The sequence below is a fragment of the Podospora pseudocomata genome, chromosome 4 (assembly GCF_035222375.1).
Source record: "Podospora pseudocomata strain CBS 415.72m chromosome 4, whole genome shotgun sequence".
NCBI classification, from domain to species: Eukaryota; Fungi; Ascomycota; class Sordariomycetes; order Sordariales; family Podosporaceae; genus Podospora; species Podospora pseudocomata.
In genome coordinates, this window is record NC_085888.1 from 2262465 (window position 1) to 2286233 (window position 23769).

Consider the following 23769-nt stretch of genomic DNA (forward strand, 5'->3'; position numbering starts at 1 on the left):
TCGCAGCATTCTTTGTTCTTCAAGCTTGAGCCCAATGCTCCTGGAAGGGGGACTTGCAGTCGTCACCTTTATCAAGGTGAGCACCTGGCGCATCTCCCTTACTCTTCAATCTCTCGGCAAACATCAGCAGATCTAATCAGTGCTCAAAGTGTAGAGGTGAAGTGCCATGCGTTGTTTCATACCAGTCTGACCTATCACATCAAATGGCTTTTTTGACAGTTATAAGGGTTGAGCAGAAACTACGTTTTGATCGCTTTGAGATTTCTCCAAGAAATGCTTCTACGTTTTGTTCAGAGTGCTATGTGGATGCCAGCCGACATCAAGAAAAACAACTGCCCAAATAACTGTTGACCATGATATCGTACAGCCTCCCTTACTTGACCGCCCTCAGCGCCCCTCAGTACCTCCGATTCCCAGCATCTGCCTTACCGCTCCTCTCACGCTCCAACATGGCATCAAACTCCTTCTGCGCCTGATTCTTCGCATAGTCCTTCTCATTCTCCGTATAAGTATACGACTCTGACTTGCGCACCGGCGCTGCTTGATTGTCCTTGCCCCACGAGGCAGGATTCTCACCCGACTTTGCCGCCTCTCTGATCTTGTCCCACGAGTTGGTCAGCTTCGGAGGGGAATGGCCAGTCTTTCCACCCGTTGATGAACGAGCGCCATCTCTTTGAACAGGTGCAACAGGTGAGGCGTCGTCAAAGAGGAAGCCATCGTCGTCCTCCCAGCTCTTTGGGGGCTCAGGCTTCGACGCTGCCTGGGCCGCCTGTTGTGCCCACTTTGGTCGTTGATACTGGACTGGCTGTTGTGGTGTCTCTTCTTGCTGTTGCCCTCGTTGATAGTCTTGCTGTGGCGCACGGTCCTGCCCGTAAAAATCACCCATCTCCGGGCGGTGCTTTTGCTGCTCGTCTGACTCCTTGAACATCCTCAACAGCTTGACGCTGTAAGAGGTATTGGCGAAGCTTGCGAACAAAACAGTGGTCCAGATGTTGACCACAAAACCATACGCAGCCAGACGGGCCAGGCGCCAAGCTCGAACGGCAGCCTCACCTGTCCACTTGGGATTGGCCAGAGATGGGAAGGCATTGATGTTGTATTTTTCCGGGCTTGGGGTGTAATGAGGGAAACGGAGCTTGTCACGGCCCCGGCGTTCAAGGGCAATGGTGGTGGCAATCCATACAGGTGTCTCGAGCTCCATGGTGTTGACATATGTGGTTCTGAAGTTGGCAACAGCGTTGGCCTCATCGGTTCTCAGAGGGCGTTTTGCCATGATGTGAGCAATGTTGAGTGAGACGGAGATCTGCTTGGCCAAAAGAGAGTTGTCGCCGCCGCTCTTCACCCAGAACGGGGCCGTGAGGTTCTCGACGGGGAAGCTAAGCTGTCGGAGGATGCGATGCCTTTCCTCGGGTGTCATGACTATCCTTGGCATGCCATTCTTGTCGAGCAACGGCTTGGTTGGGGTGCCATCGCCCATGTCGAATTGGTTATTATCGTCTGAAGAGCCCATTTCGGCCACAGAGTCGTCTGGTAGAGGCATTTTGTAGTTTCGGTGAGCAAATTTGAGTGAAGTTGCTTGAATCAATTTGATGATGCAAGGGAGAGCTCTTGAGAGCTCCAAGCCTCCAGCCCCCACCGAGATCTGGTCTGACGTCGGTAAAGTGGCCCAAGCTTCTCAGATCTAGCCGATCATCACCTATTTGATTCCACTAAGTACGCTATTTCCAGCGTACTAACCTCCAACAAGGAGCAATTGTTCAGCCCGGCTAGCGCAATGGTAGCGCGTAAGACTTCTAATCTTAAGGCTGTGGGTTCGAGTCCCACGTCGGGTGCAAACTGATTCCAGCTGGTATCAGCTATCACTTTTGCATCTTCTTTACATATATATATATATTTGTGTCTGGATACTGACACCACCAGAGAGATCTCCTTTTTGTCTCTTCAGGAGATGTGGTGGATGAAAATGATCTGTGTCTTGTGTGTGGACCCCTTGTCTCGGAAGTCATACGCTGAGTAAGTGTACCTTGCACTAGTACTCATCGCAGTACCATCCTCAGCCTGGTTATGACTTCAAGCGTTTCGCTTTGGTGTTTATATTGCATGTGTTGATGACATGCATCGCTCTAATATACGGTGGCCGCATAAGTTGGGCGATACTAAGAACATGGCACTGCAGCGTCACTAATACAAGCTAGAGCATGAATACTGATCAATGGATAGCAACTTAGGGAAGACATTGCTCTTGCAAGCCTACTTGCCTTCAAGGACAGCGAGGCTCATGAACCATCTAGGTACCTATGTCGGCATCGTGTGCGTGTGTATATGTTGACTAAACAAACATCTCAATGATTCAGCGTCTTGCAGTCAAAAGGGAAGTGCAGAATTGGTTCTAATACCTAGTTGGGCCAAATAGCTACTTCGGGGTTGTCTTTGAGCATTTTGCTGTGCCAGGAGAAGCATAAATAGAAGAAATGGTCCTCCCCAACATGTCTCATTTCCATCATCAGCACACACCAGATACAACAACGACAACACAGACACCCAAAGCTCTGCCATCATGAAGTTCCTCAGCGTTATCGCCCCGGTCCTCTTAGTCTTGAGCGGGCCCAGCATCGCCTCCCCGACCCCTGAACCCGAGTACCCTACCATCAGCAACACCACCGTGGCTGACGAGTTGCTTGCGTAGGATTCCGCCCTTCCTCCTCCCAGGTTTCCCCCCGAAGAATACACGTAACTGACCAGATATCCGGCACGCACAGTAAGCGGGCCACCTGTTCCGGCTCCCTCAGTACCTGGACCTCATCCTCTACAACATGCACAGGAACTGCCGGTCAGGTCATCACCAACCCTAACAGCGGCCAGTGCTACACTCACGGTTCTGGGGCCGCCCAACTTTTCAGACGTGCTTTGTGGAGTGGTTCCCCGGCCACTGTTACCTTCTATTCGTCGACCAACTGCAATCCTGGCACTGTTGTTTCCACCACCACCACTGGCCTTCTTTGCTGGGCCGGATGGGAGTTTTGGAGTTTCAAAGTCACATGCTAGTTGGTGACGGAAGTGGAATGAGAGGAAGGGGTGCTTCGATCAAGTAGCTGTGGTGCTTGGTTTTGTACGGCTTTGGGGGTCATCGGGAACCTTGTTGTCGAGTCGCCGATGGGGGGAAATTGGTGGAATAACCACTTAGGTACCTCATGTACCCTTTTTCACTTAGGGCAAGGTGTGGTCTCGGGAACTGCAGCCCAGACTACCCCACACATTCGTTAAAATCGACTCTTTGATGCTCGGGCATTGTCGCTGTCCTCTTTTCATTGCTCTCAACTTGACGAGGTTGATTGCCAAGCAACCACTAGCCAGAAAATATACAGCGCGGTTATTTATGTCCATACAGTGTTTTGGTACACCTCACCTTCTTGCACTTTGGGCAGTGTACCTAGGGGGGAGGGTGCTAGTCCCATCCTGACATTCTCATGAGCACTATCGATTTCCCAATGCTCGATGTGGCATGCTTCGACCTCACCAACATGTTTTCAGCTGAGATGGGTGCTATGTATGTGTGGGGGGAGTGTACTGTTGCCTGCCTGATATCCACACTCCTTCAAACCCAAGCTCTTTGAACAAGCATCAACAAACATTTCCGTTTCATACCCTCTTTCTACCATCTTTGTAACCTCCCAAGTCTGTTGGAGACACACGCCAACCGGCTTCATGGCAACCAACAACCTTCATGTCGTTTATGACCGTCATCTCGGCCAGGTTGACAAAGACGGCACACTCGATACTGCCGTCAGACTGGTAGACTCGATTCTTCGGGAGGGCAAGGCTCTCTCAGAAGAATTTCGAAGCAGAACCCTTCTTTTCTCTTCAAGTGCTGATGAGATGGAACGCCGACGAAGAACTTACAGCATCTGGCGTGACCGTTGCCTGTGCTAAGTTTGCCGCTTGGCTTCTCGGCGAGCTTTGCATCCCGCCAGGCTGGGCTATTCACTTTGGGGATCCCGATCTGTTCTCTAGAGCTGTGGCTGCCGAACACAAACAGACAGCACCGGCTTCGGTGAACCTCAGACTCGATTTTACCTGCGCTATACAGCTTGTTCATCAACTCCGGGACCTTTCTTTCCTTGTTCAAGAGCCGGAAGACATACTCCTGCTGTGCGACAAGAAATTCTATACAATGCCCAGCATAGCAATGACACCGCTCAAAGTGTTCAAAGCTGCTCTGCTTGAGCCGTCAAAATGGCAAGGAAACAGTTCCTCCAGAGACGATGATTGCTGGATCGGGAAAATACATGATTCAGCACAGCAAATAAGCAGCCAGAACCAGCACTTGTGGATGGACACAATGGAGGCTCGGCCCCAGTTTCCGCGCCGTCCAGCCTTTGGGTTGGGTGTTGGGAACGACATATTCGAACCCAGAATGACAATGGAAGGGGGCCTCCATGCTCGGCAGAATCTCACAGATCTCTTCCTCATGGAGGGCGGTGCGTGTGAGATTTGCCACCACCAAAATAGCCTGTCAGCCTACTTTGCAGACATGATGGGCAATCTGAAGCAGGAGCCCACTATGTTCGACATACTATGCAACAGAAGACGAGATGTGATATCTCTCGAACTTACATGTGCCGATTCTCGGACAAAGATATCTCACATTAGTCTCGTCAACGAGGTTCTGGAATCACATATCCGCTACCAAGCCGACAAGGACTCTCCGACCAAATTCCAGGTCGCTAGCTGGCAGCCCTCAATCCCTACAGACATCGTGTGCCATGGTGATGCACAGGCAGTTCCAACCTACCGTGACACGGGCAACACCGACGAGTTTGTGTATGACAAGGTGATATCTCAGTAGCTGTACCCTTCTCAGTGTTCCCTTTCAACAAGTCCCACCACGAAGCTCTGCAGACCTTCCGCAGCTTCGGACTTTTATCTCCCAAGCTTGTCGAGACTTTTCGCGATGGAGACCTCGTCAAGACACAGATTTTCTCCCAGGACCTTGCCGTTGTCAGCAAAGATGGTTCTGCGAAGCTTACCAGCTCTATCGAAGACTTGCGTCTGCTGGCTAGCGGACCAAACCCACTGACCGATGATTTGGTGCTGGAGATTGCAGGCTTCCATCCGTCTCAAATCGAAGCTCGGGCGTTCGATCAAGGAATTGGATGCTGCAGTATATTGCTTGAGAAATCTTGAGCTTCAACAAACCGCCACCGGGAAGTCTTCAGCGCCACTACAAACCCCTGAACTCTCTGCAACCACCCCCTTTTGTGATCAAGAGCCTGTCTGCTATTGCCAAGCTAGGCACTCAGTATGATATTGCCCGCGCTGCGCTGCCACCTCTCTGGGGACCCCATGGACTTCTTCGGTGAAAGGTCATTTCTGCACACCAAACTCCTCCCTCCGGCCGCACCTGAGCGACTCTCCACGGCTTTCCACCAGCCAAAGAACGGCGAGCATAAGCCCTCTGGAGCGTGAGGGCAAACACCTTACCATCGACGAGGTAGAAATGCGCGTTTGCCAGGTTTTGAAATGGTCGCAGCAGCACTTTTCAGCACTTAGGAAGGCAGCAGGCCTGGGAGATGAAACCGGATGGCTTACCTCGGACAGTCTTTCGGCTCTGTACCGGCATACCGTAATTTGCCAAATGCTTTCCATAGCGCCGAGTGACTGCTTGCGCTTTTTCAAGATTTTTCTCGATGGTACGAAGCCGTTTTGACAGCCCCGAAGCAACTTTGGCTGCCTTGGAGACGTGGACGAAACTGCTCAATGGGGGCTGGACGCTTAATTCCCTTTGCAGTGTTCTTGATACCTCTGGGGATGGGCGGGACGGGGAGATTTTGTCAAGTTTTTGACTATCACCCCGGAGGAAGCTCAGTCGTTGAGATCGTCAGAGGTCGTCAAGCTGGAGGCAGATATCGAGGAGTGAGACACTCGTCCCTGGAGACTTGAGTTCAGAAAGTCTTCATGTTAACGGCTTGTTCAACCCCCCTTATCAGTCACTCTACCTGCACATCAACTCCGCTTTTCCTCACCACCAACCCCCAAAACCCTCCCGCGGCCAGCAAAAGCAAGCCAGAGCACACCCTAAATACCACCACAAACGCCTTGTCGCTCTCCATCCTCCCCGTAACCAGCAAAGCCACCACCACAAAAACGTTGAGCGGTATCCTCAGAAACCCGTACACCTGGCTCCTGACCCCATCATCGATCAACTTCCCCTTTAAAAACCCCATGGTAGGGAAATAAATCCCCACACAAGCCTCAAACAGACAAAACACCCAGAAGGTGAACTGCGAAGAGGACGTGTTCGACGCCGCTAAAAAGCAAAGCGATGACACCCCTAAAAGGGAGAGCAACAGCGAGCCAAACGGCAGTCTCTCTGTGATCTTGCCAAAGATCAATGAAGACGCCAGCGTCGAAGCCATAAACGCCGCGAAAATGACACCATAAGGCAGTGACGCCCCTGATGGGGAGGAGGAGGAGGAGGAGGAGGAGGAGGAGGAGGACTGCAACGCGGGAGCCCAGAAGAAGACAAACAGATACATCGACCCTTCAAACACGGTAGTCGACAGCCCCAGAGCCAGTATCTTCGGGTCAGACAGCGTCTTGAACAACGACTTCTCTTCCTTGGCTTCTTCATCACTCTTTTTATCTGGCCCCTCGTTCAGGGCATAGTTCTCCTTCTGCTATCAGGTCAGCACAATCCATGCCACAACCACACAAACAGGCAGCTTACCCAAGTCATCTTCATCACCCCTCCCGCAACCATCAACACCCCCGCCGCCAACCAAAACGGCGCTTTATTCGTCCCCGTCCCCGCCACAAGCCACTCCCCCCCGATCCCGCTCGCTATCGCCACCATACTATTCAACGTGCTCATCACCCCAAACGTCTCGCCTAACCTCCCCTCCAACCCCCTGTTTTTAAAATCCGAAACCAAGAAACTTTCAAAGACGGTGAACAAGAGACTTGTTCCTAGCCCTCCTAGTACCCTCCCGAGATAGAGGACTGGTAAAGAAGGGGAGATGGTTGTTAAGAGACAGGAAAGGGCGTAGATGAGGCAGAAGGCGAGGCAGGCTTTCTTGCGGCCGTGGGTGTCGGCTAGGGAGCCGATGAAGGAGCCCGAGATGGCGCCCGAGAGGAAGCCGGTTGTGAAGAGGGGGGGGAGGGAGGATGGGGGGAGGAGGTGGGTTGAGGTGTAGAGGGGGTAGAGGTAGGGTCCTTGGAGCCAGTCGGAGGTCATGGTGAGGGTGTAGACTGTTAGGAAGGGGGTTAGAGGGGAGGTGAGGAGGGATTGGAGGGGCGAGGCATTTTGGGGTTTGGGGTTGGGGTTGGGGGAGGGTTTTGATGTTGGTGGGATGGGGTGGACTTTTTGGCGGGTGTAGAAGAGGGCGGCGTTGAGGGCGAGGAGGGCGGTTAGGTTGAGGGTGTAGATGGAGGACATTTTGGGGGGTTTGGCATTGGTGAGACTGAGGATGAGGGCTAAATATCATCAATTGGGATGATAAAGATGAATATATGTGATGGTAGAGATGACCGAATGGTCAAACAAAACAAGTGGCCTTTTCGAAAATTGTAGACGTGGCGGTGGTGGTGGTGGTGGTCAATTACCCGGCTTGGATATTGAAGGCACGGCAAAGACGTGAGAGGCTGTGACGTTGCGTGTTTGGAGTTTCTGGTTGGTCAACGACACGGATTTCTTGGAAAGAAAATATGAACGGGAAATAAAATTGATGGTGATATATATGTACAAGAAGCGAACAAACCCGCCCGCGGTTCCTGTGATGTTTCTCGATCTCCCTTGGATGGTGCGGTTGATACTCGTCAGGGTTGTCAGTGTTGGTGAAGGCTCAGGGTTGGTGGATAAATGATCACAAAAGCTGAGTACCCTAACCCTAGATTCCCAACCAAAGGCGGTGAGCTCGGCACAGGTCTTTCCCCACTTTCTGCCGTGGCTGCCCGCCGTCAGTTCCAGGAACAAGCGCCAAAGCTGGGGTTCTGGGCATCTCCGTTCCCGTCATCGCCTGGTCGCCATCATTTTCGCGACAGCATTTGAGCTTCACCAGCCACGCTCGTCACCACACCCAGAGCCCTTTTCTTGAAAAAAAAAAAAGAAATTGAAACCGCGCGACAATATCTCATTTACTACCAACATCTTCTCCCCATACACTGCTTGCGCCCAGGTCCCAGGGAGCTTCGGCCAACAGAAACCGGAAATCTGCAAAGGAGGGCGCCCCAGGCCAGAAACCGCCAAAATGTCAAACCAGCAGCAAGCTTTGGTCATGGAGACCATAATAGGCATCCGGAAAAAGCTTAAGAGGAAATCCTACGGTATGGCCCCCCCCCCCTCCGAGTGACACTCCCTCTGCTGCTGTGACAATGTGCTAACACCATCATGTCGACAGACTCCGACTCCGACTCCTCGATTGACCAACCCACTAACCGCGGAAACAAACTCAAAAAGAGGTCGAGATTCGTCGCGCGAGGGAGGCTTACCGGCTCCGCGGGCCCCGCTGCATATAAAGAGGTGCGCACCACGAGACGAAGCCCTGGCAACCCAAGGCTGACTGGATACAGATCGCCGAGCACGCAGGCTACCAAAGAGCCATTATTAACCACAACCCGCCGCTGATTGACGAGGATGGCTACGATATCACGAGCGACGACGATGAACAGGAGGTGCAGGAGGCCATCGCGAGCGCCATGGATGAAAACCCGTACTCTGATGTTCACCTCGAACAGATCTTTGCCCCCTTAACCTCGGTTACCGACCTGCCTACACATCCGGCCATGTCGAAACCCTTCACTTCGAAAGCCCTTACCGAATTGGTTGACCAGGCGCGCATCATCATGCAGAGCGAAAATAAGGCGCTTTGGAAGGTCAAGCCTCTGTTGACCAAGCTGGTTGGGGATAATACTTGGGTTCCATGTGGACTTATGAGCGGTCCCAGCGACGCTTCTCTCTTTACAGATCCTACAAGGTTCTTCAATCGCCCCGACCGGCAGCGTCTTCGCCCAACAGCGCCCCCTGTTGCGGCCCTTACGAATGGGGTAATGTCGGCTCATGAAGGCACATTTGCCGAGTCGGCTGTACGTGAAAGGATCGAGGGCGTTCTTTCGGGGCCAAGTGCTCCAGCTTCGGAAGACACAGTCGATGGAGAAACATTACCAGATGCCCCAGTTGTTACAAACGGCGAAACAAATACAGAGGCGCCGAAGCCAGCAGAGTGCCCGAAAGAGCCTCCACTAGTGAACGGCGACAGCAAACCAGATGAAAGGCCAGCGGAGGAGGCGCATTCGGGCGACACGACCAAGGATGAAGAAGACGACGAAGACGTGGTCATGGCCGAGGCGCCAAAAAGACGAGATATTCTGAACCGACCAGATATTCGACTAGAACCGCCGCGCAGCAATGGTACACCAGCCGTGGCGCCCACAAGCGACCCGTTCGGCCCAGACGCCCCTTTTATACATCCCATGTTTATCGCTCCTCGAGAAGTTCGCCAGGATCGCAACATGGGACTGGCCGAGCACGAGGCAGAAGAGCTGCGGCGATGGCTACAAGCATATGTGCAAAAACAGGAAGAAGTGTGTCGGGGTGCAAAGAAGCTTTATGAACAGCTCCTTCGTGCAGACAGGCTGCGGAAACAGGTGTTGATGTGGGCCAAGGCAGAGGCGCACTGCGGACCAAACAACCACATGTCGGACGGGGAAGACTGGTACGACAAGGAGGAGTGGGGCCTGACAGAAGACTTGAAGAAGGGAGAGGACGAAGTGGAAGAGGATGTGGGCACGACACAAAAGAAGACGAGGAACAGGAAGTAGACTTGTCTGTTGTTTGTTTGATATTTTGGTCAGGTTGTTTGGTTGGTGTACATACAGAACATCTGGATTGATGGGAATGGTTGGTTTTATATCATGGCTAACTAGGTACGATACCAGGAGGGAAATATTTTGAACAGAGCGGTCGAATGGAGCGTTTTATTTTATTTTTGGATCACCACGACGCTGGGAACTTCTGGAAGGGAGACACAGGAACACTGATTCACGTCTCCACGCAGCTGTCACCACGATCGAGAAATCATGTCATTGGCTGACGGGGGCTCGTGGCCACCCTGGTCCACCCGCCCTCGCTCGAGCCGCATCCGAATTAGTACTGCACGATGCACCACTCCGACTTGGGACGGCTGAATGAGTTGAGTGACTGCTGAGTGGCTGCAGCATTCGGCACTCGGAGGTCGTTTTGTGCCGATTTCTTTCTCTCTCGACTCTGTTCGTCATGGACTCGGGGAGGGACGAAAAGCTCAGAGCTTTGGGCTTCAGATCAAGGGACATCAGCACTCCAGTATCTCCTCTACCTTGACGGCTATGATTTCCCTTTCCCGGAAATCTCATCTGACCTCTCGGCACAGATCTAGAACCCGACAGGGAGGACACCCGAATACAACACTGCTGTCGCTGCTACTGCGCTAGGCCGGCGAAGTGCCTACCGCAATTGGCCTTGGCGTTTGCCGCCCGCCTGGACATCTGACGTGCACGTCAGGTCACAGTTGACAGGGGGAAGGGATAAAGAATAAAGAGCTTGACACGCCCGGGTTTTTTTTTGGTTTTTTTTTTATTATCTGCTTAGGAACAAGTCATAGAATATACTCCCGTCTTTGACGAAAAGATTGTGACGTTTTTGAATTGCGAGTGTTTTTTTGGTCAACTCTGATTAGAGAGTTTATAGACGCGAGACCAGCAAAACACCATTGGTTGATGGTGGTGTGAGCATCACGATCCTTGGCACGACTTGAGACGATTGGACTTGAGACTTCGATTTAGAGTTACTCGGTTTGCTTTACGACAAGGAATCGGATTGACGATACTCGAGCATTGCGTATGCAAGCGTGCCGACACAGCAACAGCTGAACTCTCATCTCAACCCAACTGACAGCCTTGCCAGGCTCGTCTTCACTTTTGCCTTCAACATCACCACACCCTCTCGATATCTTCCATCAAACCTCAAAATGGCCGACAAAGACAAAGAAAAAGACGCCATCACCACATCCTCCACCCAGCCACCCTCCACCTCCTCGAAATCCCCTGACCGAGCCCCCTCCCCAACCCCTATCCAAGACACCGCCGCCGCCCTCCCCTCAGATGCCGAAAAGCCCCCAACACCACCCCGAGACGACTCCAACATGGTCTACCCCACCGGCCCAAAACTCTACCTCATCATCTCCTCCCTCTGCCTCTCCGTCTTCCTGGTAGCCCTCGACCAAACAATCATCGCCCCCGCCCTCGGCGCCATCACGACCGAGTTCTCCTCCGTGAGGGACATTGGCTGGTACGGCGCCAGCTACCTCCTCACCACCACCGCCCTCCAGCCCTGCTACGGCTCCCTCTACCGCATGTTCTCCGTCAAGTACACCTACCTCGTCGCCGTCTTCATCTTTGAAATCGGCTCGCTCATCTGCGCCGTCGCCCCCACCTCCAACGCCTTCATCGCCGGGAGGGCCGTTGCCGGTATGGGCACCGCGGGTCTGTTTTCGGGATCGATTGTGATTTTGAGCTACACCTTGCCACTGAGGAAACGGCCGGCCGCGTTCGGGTTGATAGGAGGGATGTGGGGGATCAGCTCCGTCGCCGGTCCGTTGCTGGGGGGGGCGTTCAGCGATGCGCCCAACCCGGGGTGGAGGTGGTGTTTCTACATCAACCTCCCCATCGGAGCGTTCGCCATGGCGGCGATATTCTTCTTCCTCAAGATCAACCGGGTTGATAACCCTGAGGGGCTCACGTTTCTGGAAAGGATCTTGAGGCTTGATCTGGCGGGGACGGCGATGCTCATCCCGGCTGTTATCTGCTTGTTGCTCGCCCTGCAGTGGGGCGGGACCGAGCACGCCTGGAACAGCTCGGTGATTATTGGGCTGTTTGTCGGGTTTGCGCTGATGATTGGGGCTTTTGCTGTGATTCAGGTTTGGAAGGGGGATAGGGGGACGTTGCCGCCGAGGTTGTTCAAGAATAGGGATGTTGTCTGCGCGATGTTGTTTGCGTTTTTCTTTGGGGCGGGGTTTTTTCCTTTGGTTTATTATCTTGGTAAGTTTCCATTTTTTTTTCCATTTTTTTCTATTTTCGTTTTCTTTGTCTTGTTTTTTTGGGGGTTTTTTGGGGGATATTTTTTCTTATTTTTTTTTTTATATTATATTTTTTATCTTGTGTTGTTGTTGTTTTGACGGTACCTACATCTATTCAGGGGCTCAAGGGGCTAACTCTCCATGTCAATCAAGCCCTCTACTTCCAAGCCGTCCAAGGCGACACCGCCGTAACAGCCGGCATCAAACTCCTCCCCCTCCTCATCTCAGTCGTCATCACCTCCGTCGCAACCGGCGGCCTCGTCACCGTCGTCGGCTACTACAACCCCTTCATCCTCCCCTGCATGGTCCTCTTCGCCACCGGCGCGGGCATGATCACCACCTTCTCCCTCACCACCCCCTTCAGCGCCTGGTTCGGCTACCAGGTCCTCGCCGGCCTCGGGATCGGCGTCGGCTTCCAGACCGGGGTTCTGGTAGTCCAAAACGTCATGCCCCTCGAGTGGGTCCCCGTCGCCACTGCCTGCATCCAGTTCTTCCAGTCCATCGGCGGCGCCATCTTCATCGCCGTTGCGCAGGCAGTCTTCCAGAACGGCCTCATTGACACCTTGGCTAAAGACGCGCCTGGCCTGCCAGCGGAACTGTTTCTCAATATTGGCGCCTCTCAGGTCAGCCAGGTGGTCTCCGCCCCTCCCCCCGCTGGGCTGGGGAGACCAGATGATGTGAATATCGTCTTGAACGCCTACCTCCAGGGGTTGAGAAACACGTATTACATCGCGGTTGGTTGCGCCTGTGGTGCCTTTGTGGCGGCGTGCGGTCTGAGTTGGAAAAAGATTCAACGGCATAGAGCCAAGGCAGCAGATGATTCAGAGGGAGGAGGAGGAGAAAAGAGCGCCGTGGTTGTTCCTGCTCACTAGAACCACCCACCACATAGACAAAAGACAAGCATTATGGCTTGTCTACCATGATGAACATGTATCTATGATACCCACATCACAGCCACCAATCCAACTCGATGATAATATTCGACATATTCATATTGTATATACTTCTGTCCATACCTTCCCCCACAAACAAAATAAAATACATGAGAATAAGTAATATATACTTTGTCCAAGACACAAAAGCAAAACCCAAACTCCCATCCCAATCCAACAATGATGTGTGTGTATCCTTCAAACCACCAAGCGAAAAAAAAGTAGCAAGAAAACTAAACTCCCTTCGCCTCATCTTTTTATCTCTCATCCCTCATCCCTCACATTTCACATTCTCTTCCATCCCATCACTCACAACCCCCCAAGCGCCGCACAATAAGCCAGATACCAAGTCAAACTCGCCCCCCCGTCCAACCACTCCCCCTTAAACACCCCTCCCCTTCCTCCCCCGCTAAAAAAGTCATACCCTCCCCTCGGATCAATCGTCCCATAATTCCCCATCAAAATCCCCTTCCACCCCCCAGTGACCTGCTCCGCCCTCCCTCCCGAAAAGTACGCATCCCACTCCTCCCTCACAAACTCCTTCCTCCTCACCATGGGCGTGTGCGGCAACAGAGGCAGCATGTGAATCCCCTGCACATACTCAATATTCGTCCCAAAATACGTCGTGTGGTCCACCTTGTTCTCAAACAAAATCCCCGCAACCTTGTTCCCAATAAAATTCTTCGGCTGCACCGTGTTGCTCTCGGTGTACAGGTAATACGAGTTCAGCGACCTCGCCTGCACAGCCAGCATCAGATTCCCCCTCGCCGCCAGGTTCTGGTCGCCGCTCACCGTCCCCCACATCTTGAGCGCGTACGACGCCATCGTGTCCTCCGAGCTCGACTCCTGGTCCTTGCCGTCGAGCGTGTCGAACAGCCCGTGGGCCCAGCTGTGGCCGTGGTACCAGTCAAAGTTCCTCCACACGGGGAAGTACTGGTCCGCCGCGCTCGGGTTGGCCACGTCCCGGACCAGCGTGTTGACGTAGGCCTTGTTGGCCGGGATCCAGGAAGGATCGAGATGTCCGATGATCGCGGCGGTGAGGATGAAGTACCCGTAGTGGAAGTGGTGGTCGTTGTAGTAGGAGTTGCCAAAGTCGGCGCCAGAGTTGCCCGTGACGTAGCTCGCCGAAGAGACGACGCCTCCCCAACCGCCCTCGTACACAAGCGGGAACTGTTGCCTGTTCTCGGCGAACCGCGCGAACGCCTGCTTGAGCTGGTTCAGCGCCGTCAACGCCAGCGCCTCGTCACCAAGCATGTCCCGAATAACCAAGATAATGCTAGCAAACTTGGCCAACGCCTATTTCACCCGTTAGCACCCCTTCCTCTTCACCAGCCAGTATCGGAAAGAAGAAAAAAGGAAAAAAAAAAAAAAAAAACTCACCTTCCCACTGAAATACATCGAATTCTGATCGCTCTGCTGCAGCATATCCTGGCTCACCTCCTGCAACGCAACCCCCTTCACAAAACTCCTCACCCCCTCGCTCAACCCCTTCACCTCCCCCGCCTCGGGGCTCCAAGGCAAAAACCCAATCCCCGTCGGCAGCTCCGTCTCCACCATGGTCCAGCTGTCCGCCAGCACCAGATACGCCACCCCCTTCGTCGGCGTCTGCAGCTTCACCCCCGTCACCTTCCCCCTCGTCCCATCATCAAAAGAACTCAGATGATGCGGCAGCGCAAACTGCGCGACAGGACTCTGATACATCCCCTGCTTCCTAAACCCAAACCGATACGTCCCCGTCTTCCCATTCACCCCCCCGCTCAGGTCAACCCCCACCGCATACGTCCCACAAGCCTGGTCGTAAACTTTTTCTGACTCCCCATCGCTCGCCTTGGCAACCTGAACGATGCCATAAAACGGCCCCGTCGACTCCGCCCTTCCATTGTTCACAACCTGCAAGTTCAAGGCCTCCCCTTTCGTGTGATAAGCATACACCAACCACGTCGTCCCGTCCTCCAAATGCAGTCTATACTTGACCACCCCCTCCTTCGCCTCCTTGGACGCCCTCGTCACGGTCTTGAAGAAGATTCCCGTCTGAACCACCGGCTGGCCCCCGTTGTACACCCCCGTCACGAACCCCGCCCCCTGAACCAGCGGGAACTGGATCACCGCCTGGCCCCCCTCTCGCGCCCTCAAGCTCACCAGGCTCGAAAAGTCCGTCAGGTTGTCACTAGTCAACACCGTCCCCGGCCCGAGCTCCTTCGCGCTCAAGCACACCGAGTGGATCCCAATAGGATTGATGTAATACCTCGCCGCTCCCGAACCAGGGTCGTTCTGCCCGTACACCCTCTGGCTAGCATCGACATGCGAAATGGCCATGCCCCACGTCCCCGAGGCACCACCTCCCCTCGCCCAGGTGACACTGTAGGGAAACAGGTAACTAGGCGAGGTCTGATTCCCCAAGAAGAAATTATTGTAAAACTTGTTCGTCCCAATGGGACCAGCCGACTTGATGCCGATTCTAGGGGCGGGGTGGTCCTTCCTCTGGGGGATCTGAGACGGGGGCGGGTCCGTAGAAATCGGCGCCGCGAAAATGTTGGGGACAATCATGCTGACCGTTTCCGAGGGCGCGGACGGCTGATCGGTCGGAACCGACGCCGTGGCAGAGATGAGCTCTGTCGGAGACGGGATAGGGGAAGTAATAAGCGGTTGAGAGGTAGGATACCCGCTCGACGGAGCGTCGGTAGGAATGGTGCCCGTGTTGGTCGACTCGATAGGAACGTCCGTGGGCAGGATCTGAAGCGTTCCCGAGGGGTTGACACTGGTGATGACACTGACAGTGTTGGTGTCACCGAGGTCAGTTGTCGATGTTGGTTGCGTGCTGCTGGTAGGAGAAGCTGGCTGTGTGACAACCTCAGGGGTTGGTGTCACTTCAGAGGCGACCTCGCCCGAGCCGGTGCTGCTGGCAGGTTGTTGACCAGAAGCGGGACTCGTCTCGTCCGAAAAGAGAGTCGTGTCCCCGTCAGGACTCTCCTCGGAAACGGCCTGGATAGTCTGCTCCGCCTCTGACCCCGAATCAGAACGTGTGCTGATGATGACCGAAGGACGTTCCGTTGTCCACCCAGGCGATCCAAAGGGGATAGAGTGGCTCCTCTTGCTGGCGGTAGAAGAGCTCGAATCTCCTGTCACCGCCACGCAAGTACCAGTAGCAGCTGCCGGTTGACCCTGAGCAGTGACGGTAACCGTCCTCCAGATCGGGAACCAAGGTCGTGGGTACTTCCGGCCGTCTGGTGGTGGGACAGCTAGGACGACCTGAAGTAAGGTCAGCCACGCGAACAAGAAAAGCCTCATCTTGGTGGTATCCATCCGCTCCACCATCGATTGTGAAAGAATGGAGATGTCGGATATGTTGGAAAAAAGAGAGAGGGAAAGAAAAGGAAATAGCCCTCGAAAAAGCCAGTGGTGGTTGACAGCAGAGTCCCAACCTGGCTATAAATGATGGAGAAAGCAAAAAGTAGCAGTAATAATAATAACAAGGATGCTTTCCCGTCTGGAAAAGATGTCTTCCATGTGCGTCACTTGGGCTGGAAGACCCAAAACAAGAAATAGTAACAGGCGGTCTCTCCGTCACTGGTATGTACAGAGAGAGACAGATATGATACAAGCGAGATGATGTGATGATGGTGCGGGATAGTGAGTGTGCTGTCTTTGTGGAGGAGGACCCAGAAAAAAAAATGAGACATTGGACCTCATACCTATTCGTTATATATATATATATATGGAGTCTCTTTGTTTGCGTGTTGTCGTTGAACTGTGAGGCTGGAATGCTTCGCGGTGGAACCGAGAGTCAACGGAATGGCTGGAGGCAAGGTCCTGGGTTTCAGCTGGCCAGCGAGACAGCTCTAGAAGGGCGAGAATGACTCGATTCAGAAAGATGAGGGCGTCGTGGGCGGTTGTAGATGATGAAATTCGAGTGATCCAGGTATTTCGAGGATTTTAGGTGGCGTTGTGGGAGGTGGCGGCGTGTAGTGATGCTGAAGGATGACGGTCGTCCAGAGCTAGATTATTGTAAACACGGTCAACAAAATAGAGTTGCGGCAGTCAATGATGATTTGCAGATGAAAGGTAGTATTCCACTCGTCCCCCGAGCGGGAGTGGAACTTCTTCTTTGCGTGCTCTTGGTGCCTTCTCTCTCATCGGGCCTGGAGTGGAGCTACTATTTGTAGATTCGCGAGGAAGGACGTCCCTGTCAGGCGATTCCCGAGCCGGTGGGGATGCGGATACGTCAGGGATTCAAGCTGCAATAGCTGCCATGTGGGAGGTTGGTATCACGACTTCAGACGGCGAAATGAATAAGAAAAATCAGACTCTTCACCAGATCACTCCTTCGGAAAACATAATGACTAAGGCCCAGCCCAGACGCCAAGCCTGCAATGCCCAGGATTCCGAGAGAGAGAGAACATTTCAAGTGATCACCTCCCAAGGAAAAAAAGAAAAGAAGAAAAAGGTTGGGGCCGGAATGCTGGATGGTCACCTCCATCTCGAGTGTTGATGTTGATGAGATGGAAGAAGAAGAAGGGTGCAAAAAACATGTGCGTGTTGCTGGTGACATTCATAGGATCAACGAGGGGGTCAGGTTGGTGGTGGTAAGCTTCCTCTAGCAGTAATATCTCCCGAGTTATGGGGTAAGGGATACCAACAGTGCAGCCGAGCTGTCTGTAACGATGCAATGCTATTGTTGCAGTGTCTTGTTGTACATTGTGAGCTCTCACTCTTTTACCGACCCATAGAGTTGTATTTGCTTGTCACAGGAGAGCTCCTTGTGATAGGCTTTGTCACCCTCTCCAACCCAGTTAACCTCATCTTTCCCCTCACCAAAACCGGGCTCTCGGGCCTTTTAATGCTGCTCGAGCGCAGTGTGGTAGTCCCAGGCTCACACTTGTCTTCTTGCAGCTGCTGATCAGACTGGGAATTTTGGGAATTTTGGGAGCTTTTCTCCACGAGAGCTCTCCTAGAACCCTGCCTTTCCAAACCTGTGATCCGGGCCTGACTGGGATCAGAGCTGTGCTGGCCCTGTTTCCGTGGTTCTAGCCCAGCGGCGCGATAATGGGTATTTGGCTGCTTCTCCAGGTCTCTGCTACGTTGCCTTTCAAGACCAGTCTTGTGACCAAGGTCTCCTGTGCGTTGACTTGCTGCTCTCTCGAGGCCAGTTTTATAAGGGCGGCTGCCGGTTGATATCACAGTGGCGTCTTCTGTCATGTCTTGCCTCTTTGGCCTGCTCGTCCTTTCCAGGCCGGTCTTTTGGGACCGACAAGCAGATGCAGGCGCCTGTTCGATCGTTCGGGAGCTCCTCTTTTCAAGACCAGTTGGCCGTGTTGTGCTCAGCGTCGTGTCGTCTGTGGCCTCTAATATGCTTGATTTCTCCAGCCCAGTCTTTCGGTGTTTGATTTCACGGACTGCTGGCCCGAGCTCTGCTTTCCTCAATAAGCTGCGTCTTTCGAGACCAGTCAACCGGCTTGTGCTCAGAGCTGTATCATGGTCAGCAACCTCCAAGATGCTTGTCTTCTCCGGGCCAGTCTGGCGGGATCGAAGACTGCTAGGTATCGGATCCTGTGCTTTTGACCGAGTGCTTCGTCGTTCCAGTCCAGTTCTAAGCTGACTGTGACTTCCAGACATCGTCTCATCAAGATCTGGTCGCTCCAGCGGTTGCCTAAGCCGGGCTGCCGGTCGTCCTCCATCACCAACCGACGGACGCCGCGGTTCCAATCCCGTCTTCCGCCGACGACGGTCAGGGCTGCCGGACTCGTGATGCAGCACTTCCGCCCTCGTCGTTGCTCGCCGCTCGAGTCCTGTCCGGTGATGGTGAGAGTGGCGGCCATCCGTCGCCACCTCCGCCACCAGCACACCACCGCTCTGCGTGCCCTTTTCCAAACCGGTCTTGCGAGAGACCCGTGATGGCCTACCCTCTCCCTCCACCACTGTGTCTTCCTCGAGCTTCCTCCTCTTGCTTTCCCGCTCGAGCCCCGTCAGCTTCGATTTCTTGACTCTTCCTTCTTCTTCCCTCCTGAGCTTCCTGACCTCCTTCGGATCAACCACCCATGGTCGGCACAAGACCTCCTTCCTTAGCAAGGCAATCTTCTGCCAAAATACTGCCTCCTGCTCTGTCGTGCGTAGATGGGTGATCTTCTCGGCGCGAATTTGCCTCACATCGCGGAAGACGGATATGCCACCTTTGATGTCGATTACGTGGCCGATATCAATTGGCCCATCGGTTTTAGGAAGAGGCTTCCCATCGGCTGAGGTATCGGGGTCTCTAGGGTTTTTGTAGTTGGTAACGGCTGGGTACTGGGGCGGGGTTGCGACAACACATTCAATGGTCGCACCGCTGCTGTCGTCAATGGTGTAGATTATCCTGTGGGCAAATTCTTGTATGGCGACCACGACGCCGGCAATGCGCGCCCATTTTATGGGATGGTTGAGGTAGAAGTAGACATCTTGGCCTGGAGGGGAAGTTGGGTAAGCGACGGTACGAGGAGGCTGCTGGCTGCAATTGTTTGCGACAATTGGTACACACCTTCGAAACCCGGGTTGAATGTCAAGGCTGCAATGTCTGTTGCCTGCAAGTGACACCAACGACCTGCTGTTGGCGACAGGTGGAAGCAGAACTGCGGGTAGAACTCCAACTCTGATGACGCGCTGCCCGAGTCGGCCATGGTCGATGTGGTAAAAGATGTAGATGGCTTCACCCAGTCTGGCACTATCCCTTGATCCGGTGCCTGATCCAAAGGAGGTCGATGCGGCACGCCCAACGTCATTGTTCAATGCCGGCAGGACGCGTGCCATTTTCCAAGAGCGCGCCGCAGGCCAGAAACCAACATTTGCCAAGCCCAGATTGGTTGGCCAGGTGACGCCCACCTGGCCAATCACAGCCCACCACTTGCCCTGGCGCAGCATATCTACCAGATGACCGACTGACGATGCCCTCTTTGATTAAAGAAACTCAAGACATACATGCATGAGAGATCCAACGTCATGGGACTGGCGAGATCGGCCCGAAGTCTGGGGAAGTGGTCTCGTGTGCAGGACCGCGTTGAAAGAAAAAGGCATCGCAGTGTTCTGCGGCTGATGTTGATTGTTCCCGTACAATAACCTACATGTGAACGCCTTGCTTATGTCCTGAATAGCATACCCATACCCGTTGATCATTAGACATCCAGTTCCCATGTTCCATCCTTCCTGGCGAACCGCATCAAGCAACTAAGCCTTCCTCTTCTTGGCCTTCTTCATCATATCCGCCTGCAGCTTCTGAAACGCCTCCTCATCGACATCCGGCTCCTCCACCACCCTCTTCTTCCCTTTCTTCTCTGGCTTCGCCCCATACTTCTCCGCCAACTGATCAAACATGTTCATCCTATTCTTCTGATTCCTCTGAATCAGTGCTGCCAGCCCTGCCTGATCATCCTCCTTCTTCCCGCCCTTCTTCCCCTTCCCAACCCCTCTCAGTTTATCATACACGCCCAATTCCTTCGCCAGTTCATCCGCCTCCTTTTCTTCCTTCTTCGCATTCTTCTGCCTTTGCTGTCGTGACTTTTTTGTCTCCCTGGTATAATTCTTATAAGCCTCCACCTCCCCTTGTTCGATCGCCTCGTCAATTATCTTCCTGAACCTCTCATCATCCTCGATAACATCGCTCAGCATCACACTCTCATACACCCCGTCCATATCACCCTCAAACTCCTCGTATGCCGCTAGTAAATCCTCCTTCTCCTCTTCGCTCCCCTTATATTTCTCGCGGAACGCCTCAATGGCCTCTTCGGAGATGGCATCTTGGTATTGTGCGGCGTAGAACTCTGTCCAGCTGAAGCCTTCCGAGTCTACGACTGCTTCAGAGGTCGAGCCGGTTTCATCATAGCGCTGCCGACGCACAGGGTCGGAGAGGATGGCGTAGGCAAATGCGATTTCGTGGAACTTTTCCTTGGCAGAGGATTGATTCTCGGGAGTGGCTTTGTCTGGGTGGTGCTTTAGGGCTGATTTTCGATAGGCAGACTTTATTTGATCGAGGGTGGCATTGCGCTCGAGGGAGAGGACCTCGTAGGGGTCAATGGTTGGGGGCTCGTCGGTGGTGAGGTCGTCGACTCTCTCGTCGTCGGACTCGAAGTCGGAGGGGAGGACTGGGCGTTTTGGGCGGGGCATTTTGAATTGTGATGGGAGACAAAGAACTATTGTGATGTCTTGAATTCGGTTGTCTGCTCCTGATGGTGGAATGTTTAATGGATTCCCAGCACACGTCGCGTCGCGTCAGCTGTCGGTGGTGGGACGTACACGGTGTCGCACATGCTATCTGCACTGTAACATCTGCCGCTGCCAAGCTAGATCTCAGGTGCCCCTCCAAGCTACCTGGTATCTTCCCCACTCTTACACTGACAAGCTGGAAGCTATCACAGAGCATCTCCTCCCAGCCTCTCTTGCCAGCCAGAAAAAAAAAAAATCAATTCAATAGCCTCAACATGACCGACATCCAGCCCGCTGACCACAAAGGCTACATGCAGCTCGCGCTGGAGCAAGCCAAGAAATCACCACCAAAACCCACAAACTACCGGGTTGGTGCTGTCATCGTGGATACAGCCTCCAACGAGATCCTCGCAACTGGTTACACCTTGGAGCTTCCGGGTAACACCCATGCCGAACAGTGCTGTCTCTTGAAGCTGGCCGAGAAACATGGTGTCTCTGAAGAGAATCTGGGAGATGTCTTGCCGACAAACCTGGCCTTGTACACCACAGTCGAGCCATGCTCCAAGCGGCTGAGCGGGAACCTCCCCTGTGTGGAAAGAGTCAAGAGGCTGGCGGGTTGTATCAAGACAGTCCATGTCGGTATTTTGGAGCCCGAGACCTTTGTCGCCGAGAACACGGGCAAGAAGAGTCTCCAAGATGCAGGCATTCAAGTTGTTGCCGTTGAGGGCTTCGAGAAAGATATCCTCGAGGTTGCCACGGCCGGACATATCAAAAGCTGACCGGGCCAACAAGGACTTATACTCAGACCAGCTATCTCCCCAATCATACTTGCGGGCTATTTCTTCTTCCTAGCATGGGAATCATAAACAATGGACCAGGAACTGTCCCGCATTTCAAACAAACAATGACGAGACAGGTCTCAGTCTCACGCCTCGGTGTTGGCATGGGGGAAGCAATATCACCACGGCTGCATACCAGTCTCACTTTTGATGATACCCACCCACCACGTCGAGATCAGAGAGGAACGATACTATATATAAACCGCGTTTCACCACCTTTTTGTCTATTCCTGCAATGCTGTTGTTTTCTGATATGTGGTTATCGTCAGAATGAAGGCATCGTGGCATACGCAAACACTACTATGGGCGGCAACCACCACAGCCCTGGTAGCCCGTGATCCTGAGCTATATCATTATCAACCATGCAGTAAGTGCCCTCACTTCACAAATTTCAAACAACCGCTAATCTCCACACCTCAGCTGGGGATTACTGCTACGACGTCTCTTCTCTCGAACCACGATTCTTCCCTGAGCTGGAGTCTGAACGCCTCCGAATCTCCTACGGCCCCTTCACCACCCCCCCATCTCACGAGAACAACGGCCATTTCAAAACCTACTTCCGCACCAACCCCCCATGCTACGACTGCTACCTCACCGCCGTCAAAGCGACCCTCCAGTACCCCAACGGCACAACCGCCAACACAAACACCTCCCTCTGGCTGCACCACGTAGCAATCATGAACCTAGTCCAGTCCTCCACCACCTGCCCAGACGGAGCAGAGATCGTATTCGCGAGCGGGAATGAGAGGACCGAGGCAAAGATCTCGCTTGATGGGACGGTATCCGCGGGGTATTATATCAATCCCCACGATCTGTTGTTCCTCTTGCCTGAACTGATGAACACAGCCCACATCACACAGGAAGCGGTCATTGCGGTTGATTATGAGTTTGTTCCTTTGTCCGATCTGTCTGTTGAGGCTGGGATGAAGAAGGTCACGCCGGTATGGCTGGATGTAGACGGGACTTGCTCGCCTGATGCGGGAGCTGTCACGGTGCCGAGGGGGGTAGGGGAGAGGTTTGGTCTGGAGATGGAGCCGGCTTGGAGGAGTGATATAAGTGGGGATATTGTGTATGTCGTGGGGCGTGTCCACGATGGGGGGACGGGGGTGGAGGTGAGGAGGAATGGGGGGGTTGTTTGTGATGGGAGGGCGAAGTATGGGGAGACGGAGGGGTATATCTCTGACGAAGGTCATTCAGGAGGCTACCGGTATGGAGATGATGGTCGTGTTGATAGAAGGCAGTGGAGAGCTCTAGGGAAAGGGAAGAGCAGGGGGAAGAAAAAGGGAAAAGGCAAGGGGACAGTGCCTGATTATGATGATGGTGACGAGGAGCTTTCCACTCCTCCGAGACAGGGTCTTCACATCTCCAGTATCAGCACTTGCACCCTCCCAGGCCGGATCGAGAAGGGAGACGAGTGGACTGTCAAGGCGAACTATGACTTTACGAAGCACGCGCCGATGGTACACGGGGGAGGGTTGGCGCCGGTGATGGGGATAAGTCTGATGTATGTTGTAGAAGATGCGCAGTGAGTTTCGAGTTCTAGATTCCCAAAAGCATCGAGATACCATAAGGTACCTATGCAAGGAACATGTTCCTGCTTACATATTTGATTGTGACTGATCTACACAACCAACTTGGCAGGCAGTCAGCACCAACACAATACAATGATACAACCATCATCAAAAGTACCATATCCGCGAGAAACGATTGGCCAGCCAGAAA

At 53.4% G+C, this 23769-nt stretch overlaps 10 protein-coding genes and 1 non-coding gene across 11 annotated transcripts; 7 read left to right on the forward strand and 4 right to left on the reverse strand.

Moving 5' to 3' along the window:
* Positions 1–397: 397 nt before the first annotated feature.
* Positions 398–1540, reverse strand: QC762_408060 (uncharacterized protein; the record flags this gene model as incomplete). Its single annotated transcript, XM_062890265.1, has 1 exon — positions 398–1540. The coding sequence occupies one exon, from the start codon at positions 1538–1540 to the stop codon at positions 398–400; it is 1143 nt and encodes a 380-aa protein (XP_062743675.1).
* A 220-nt stretch (positions 1541–1760) lies between these two features.
* QC762_0068310 lies at positions 1761–1832 on the forward strand. The gene has a single exon. It is a non-coding gene; the product is annotated as a tRNA-Arg (tRNA).
* Positions 1833–1836: 4 nt separating this feature from the next.
* Positions 1837–3384, forward strand: QC762_408055 (uncharacterized protein). Its single transcript, XM_062890264.1, has 3 exons — positions 1837–2013; positions 2221–2682; positions 2760–3384. The coding sequence occupies exons 2-3, from the start codon at positions 2558–2560 to the stop codon at positions 3043–3045; spliced, it is 411 nt and encodes a 136-aa protein (XP_062743676.1). The 5' UTR covers positions 1837–2013; positions 2221–2557; the 3' UTR covers positions 3046–3384.
* A 487-nt stretch (positions 3385–3871) lies between these two features.
* On the forward strand, positions 3872–4846 carry QC762_408050 (uncharacterized protein; the record flags this gene model as incomplete). The annotated part of the gene is made up of 1 exon (XM_062890263.1): positions 3872–4846. The coding sequence occupies one exon, from the start codon at positions 3872–3874 to the stop codon at positions 4844–4846; it is 975 nt and encodes a 324-aa protein (XP_062743677.1).
* A 1141-nt stretch (positions 4847–5987) lies between these two features.
* QC762_408040 (uncharacterized protein) lies at positions 5988–7435 on the reverse strand (the record flags this gene model as incomplete). The annotated part of the gene is made up of 2 exons (XM_062890262.1): positions 5988–6674; positions 6728–7435. The coding sequence occupies 2 exons, from the start codon at positions 7433–7435 to the stop codon at positions 5988–5990; spliced, it is 1395 nt and encodes a 464-aa protein (XP_062743678.1).
* A 530-nt stretch (positions 7436–7965) lies between these two features.
* QC762_408030 (uncharacterized protein) lies at positions 7966–9816 on the forward strand (the record flags this gene model as incomplete). The annotated part of the gene is made up of 3 exons (XM_062890261.1): positions 7966–8322; positions 8397–8518; positions 8569–9816. The coding sequence occupies exons 1-3, from the start codon at positions 8247–8249 to the stop codon at positions 9814–9816; spliced, it is 1446 nt and encodes a 481-aa protein (XP_062743679.1). The 5' UTR covers positions 7966–8246.
* Positions 9817–11000: 1184 nt separating this feature from the next.
* QC762_0068360 (uncharacterized protein) lies at positions 11001–13181 on the forward strand (the record flags this gene model as incomplete). The annotated part of the gene is made up of 2 exons (XM_062883705.1): positions 11001–12069; positions 12261–13181. 2 exons carry the CDS (start codon positions 11001–11003, stop codon positions 12977–12979), a joined length of 1788 nt encoding a protein of 595 aa, XP_062743680.1. The 3' UTR covers positions 12980–13181.
* Positions 13182–13348: 167 nt separating this feature from the next.
* On the reverse strand, positions 13349–19814 carry ACF2 (endo-1,3-beta glucanase; the record flags this gene model as incomplete). The annotated part of the gene is made up of 4 exons (XM_062883706.1): positions 19551–19814; positions 17816–19476; positions 14420–16288; positions 13349–14335 (listed from the first exon to the last, which is right to left on the reverse strand). Exons 1-4 carry the CDS (start codon positions 19789–19791, stop codon positions 13349–13351), a joined length of 4758 nt encoding a protein of 1585 aa, XP_062743681.1. The 5' UTR covers positions 19792–19814.
* A 419-nt stretch (positions 19815–20233) lies between these two features.
* Positions 20234–21169, reverse strand: QC762_407990 (uncharacterized protein; the record flags this gene model as incomplete). The annotated part of the gene is made up of 1 exon (XM_062890260.1): positions 20234–21169. The coding sequence occupies one exon, from the start codon at positions 21167–21169 to the stop codon at positions 20234–20236; it is 936 nt and encodes a 311-aa protein (XP_062743682.1).
* Positions 21170–21483: 314 nt separating this feature from the next.
* On the forward strand, positions 21484–21987 carry QC762_407980 (uncharacterized protein; the record flags this gene model as incomplete). Its single annotated transcript, XM_062890259.1, has 1 exon — positions 21484–21987. One exon carries the CDS (start codon positions 21484–21486, stop codon positions 21985–21987), a length of 504 nt encoding a protein of 167 aa, XP_062743683.1.
* Positions 21988–22317: 330 nt separating this feature from the next.
* QC762_407975 (uncharacterized protein) lies at positions 22318–23576 on the forward strand (the record flags this gene model as incomplete). The annotated part of the gene is made up of 2 exons (XM_062890258.1): positions 22318–22414; positions 22468–23576. The coding sequence occupies 2 exons, from the start codon at positions 22318–22320 to the stop codon at positions 23574–23576; spliced, it is 1206 nt and encodes a 401-aa protein (XP_062743684.1).
* Between the last annotated feature and the right edge of the window lie 193 nt (positions 23577–23769).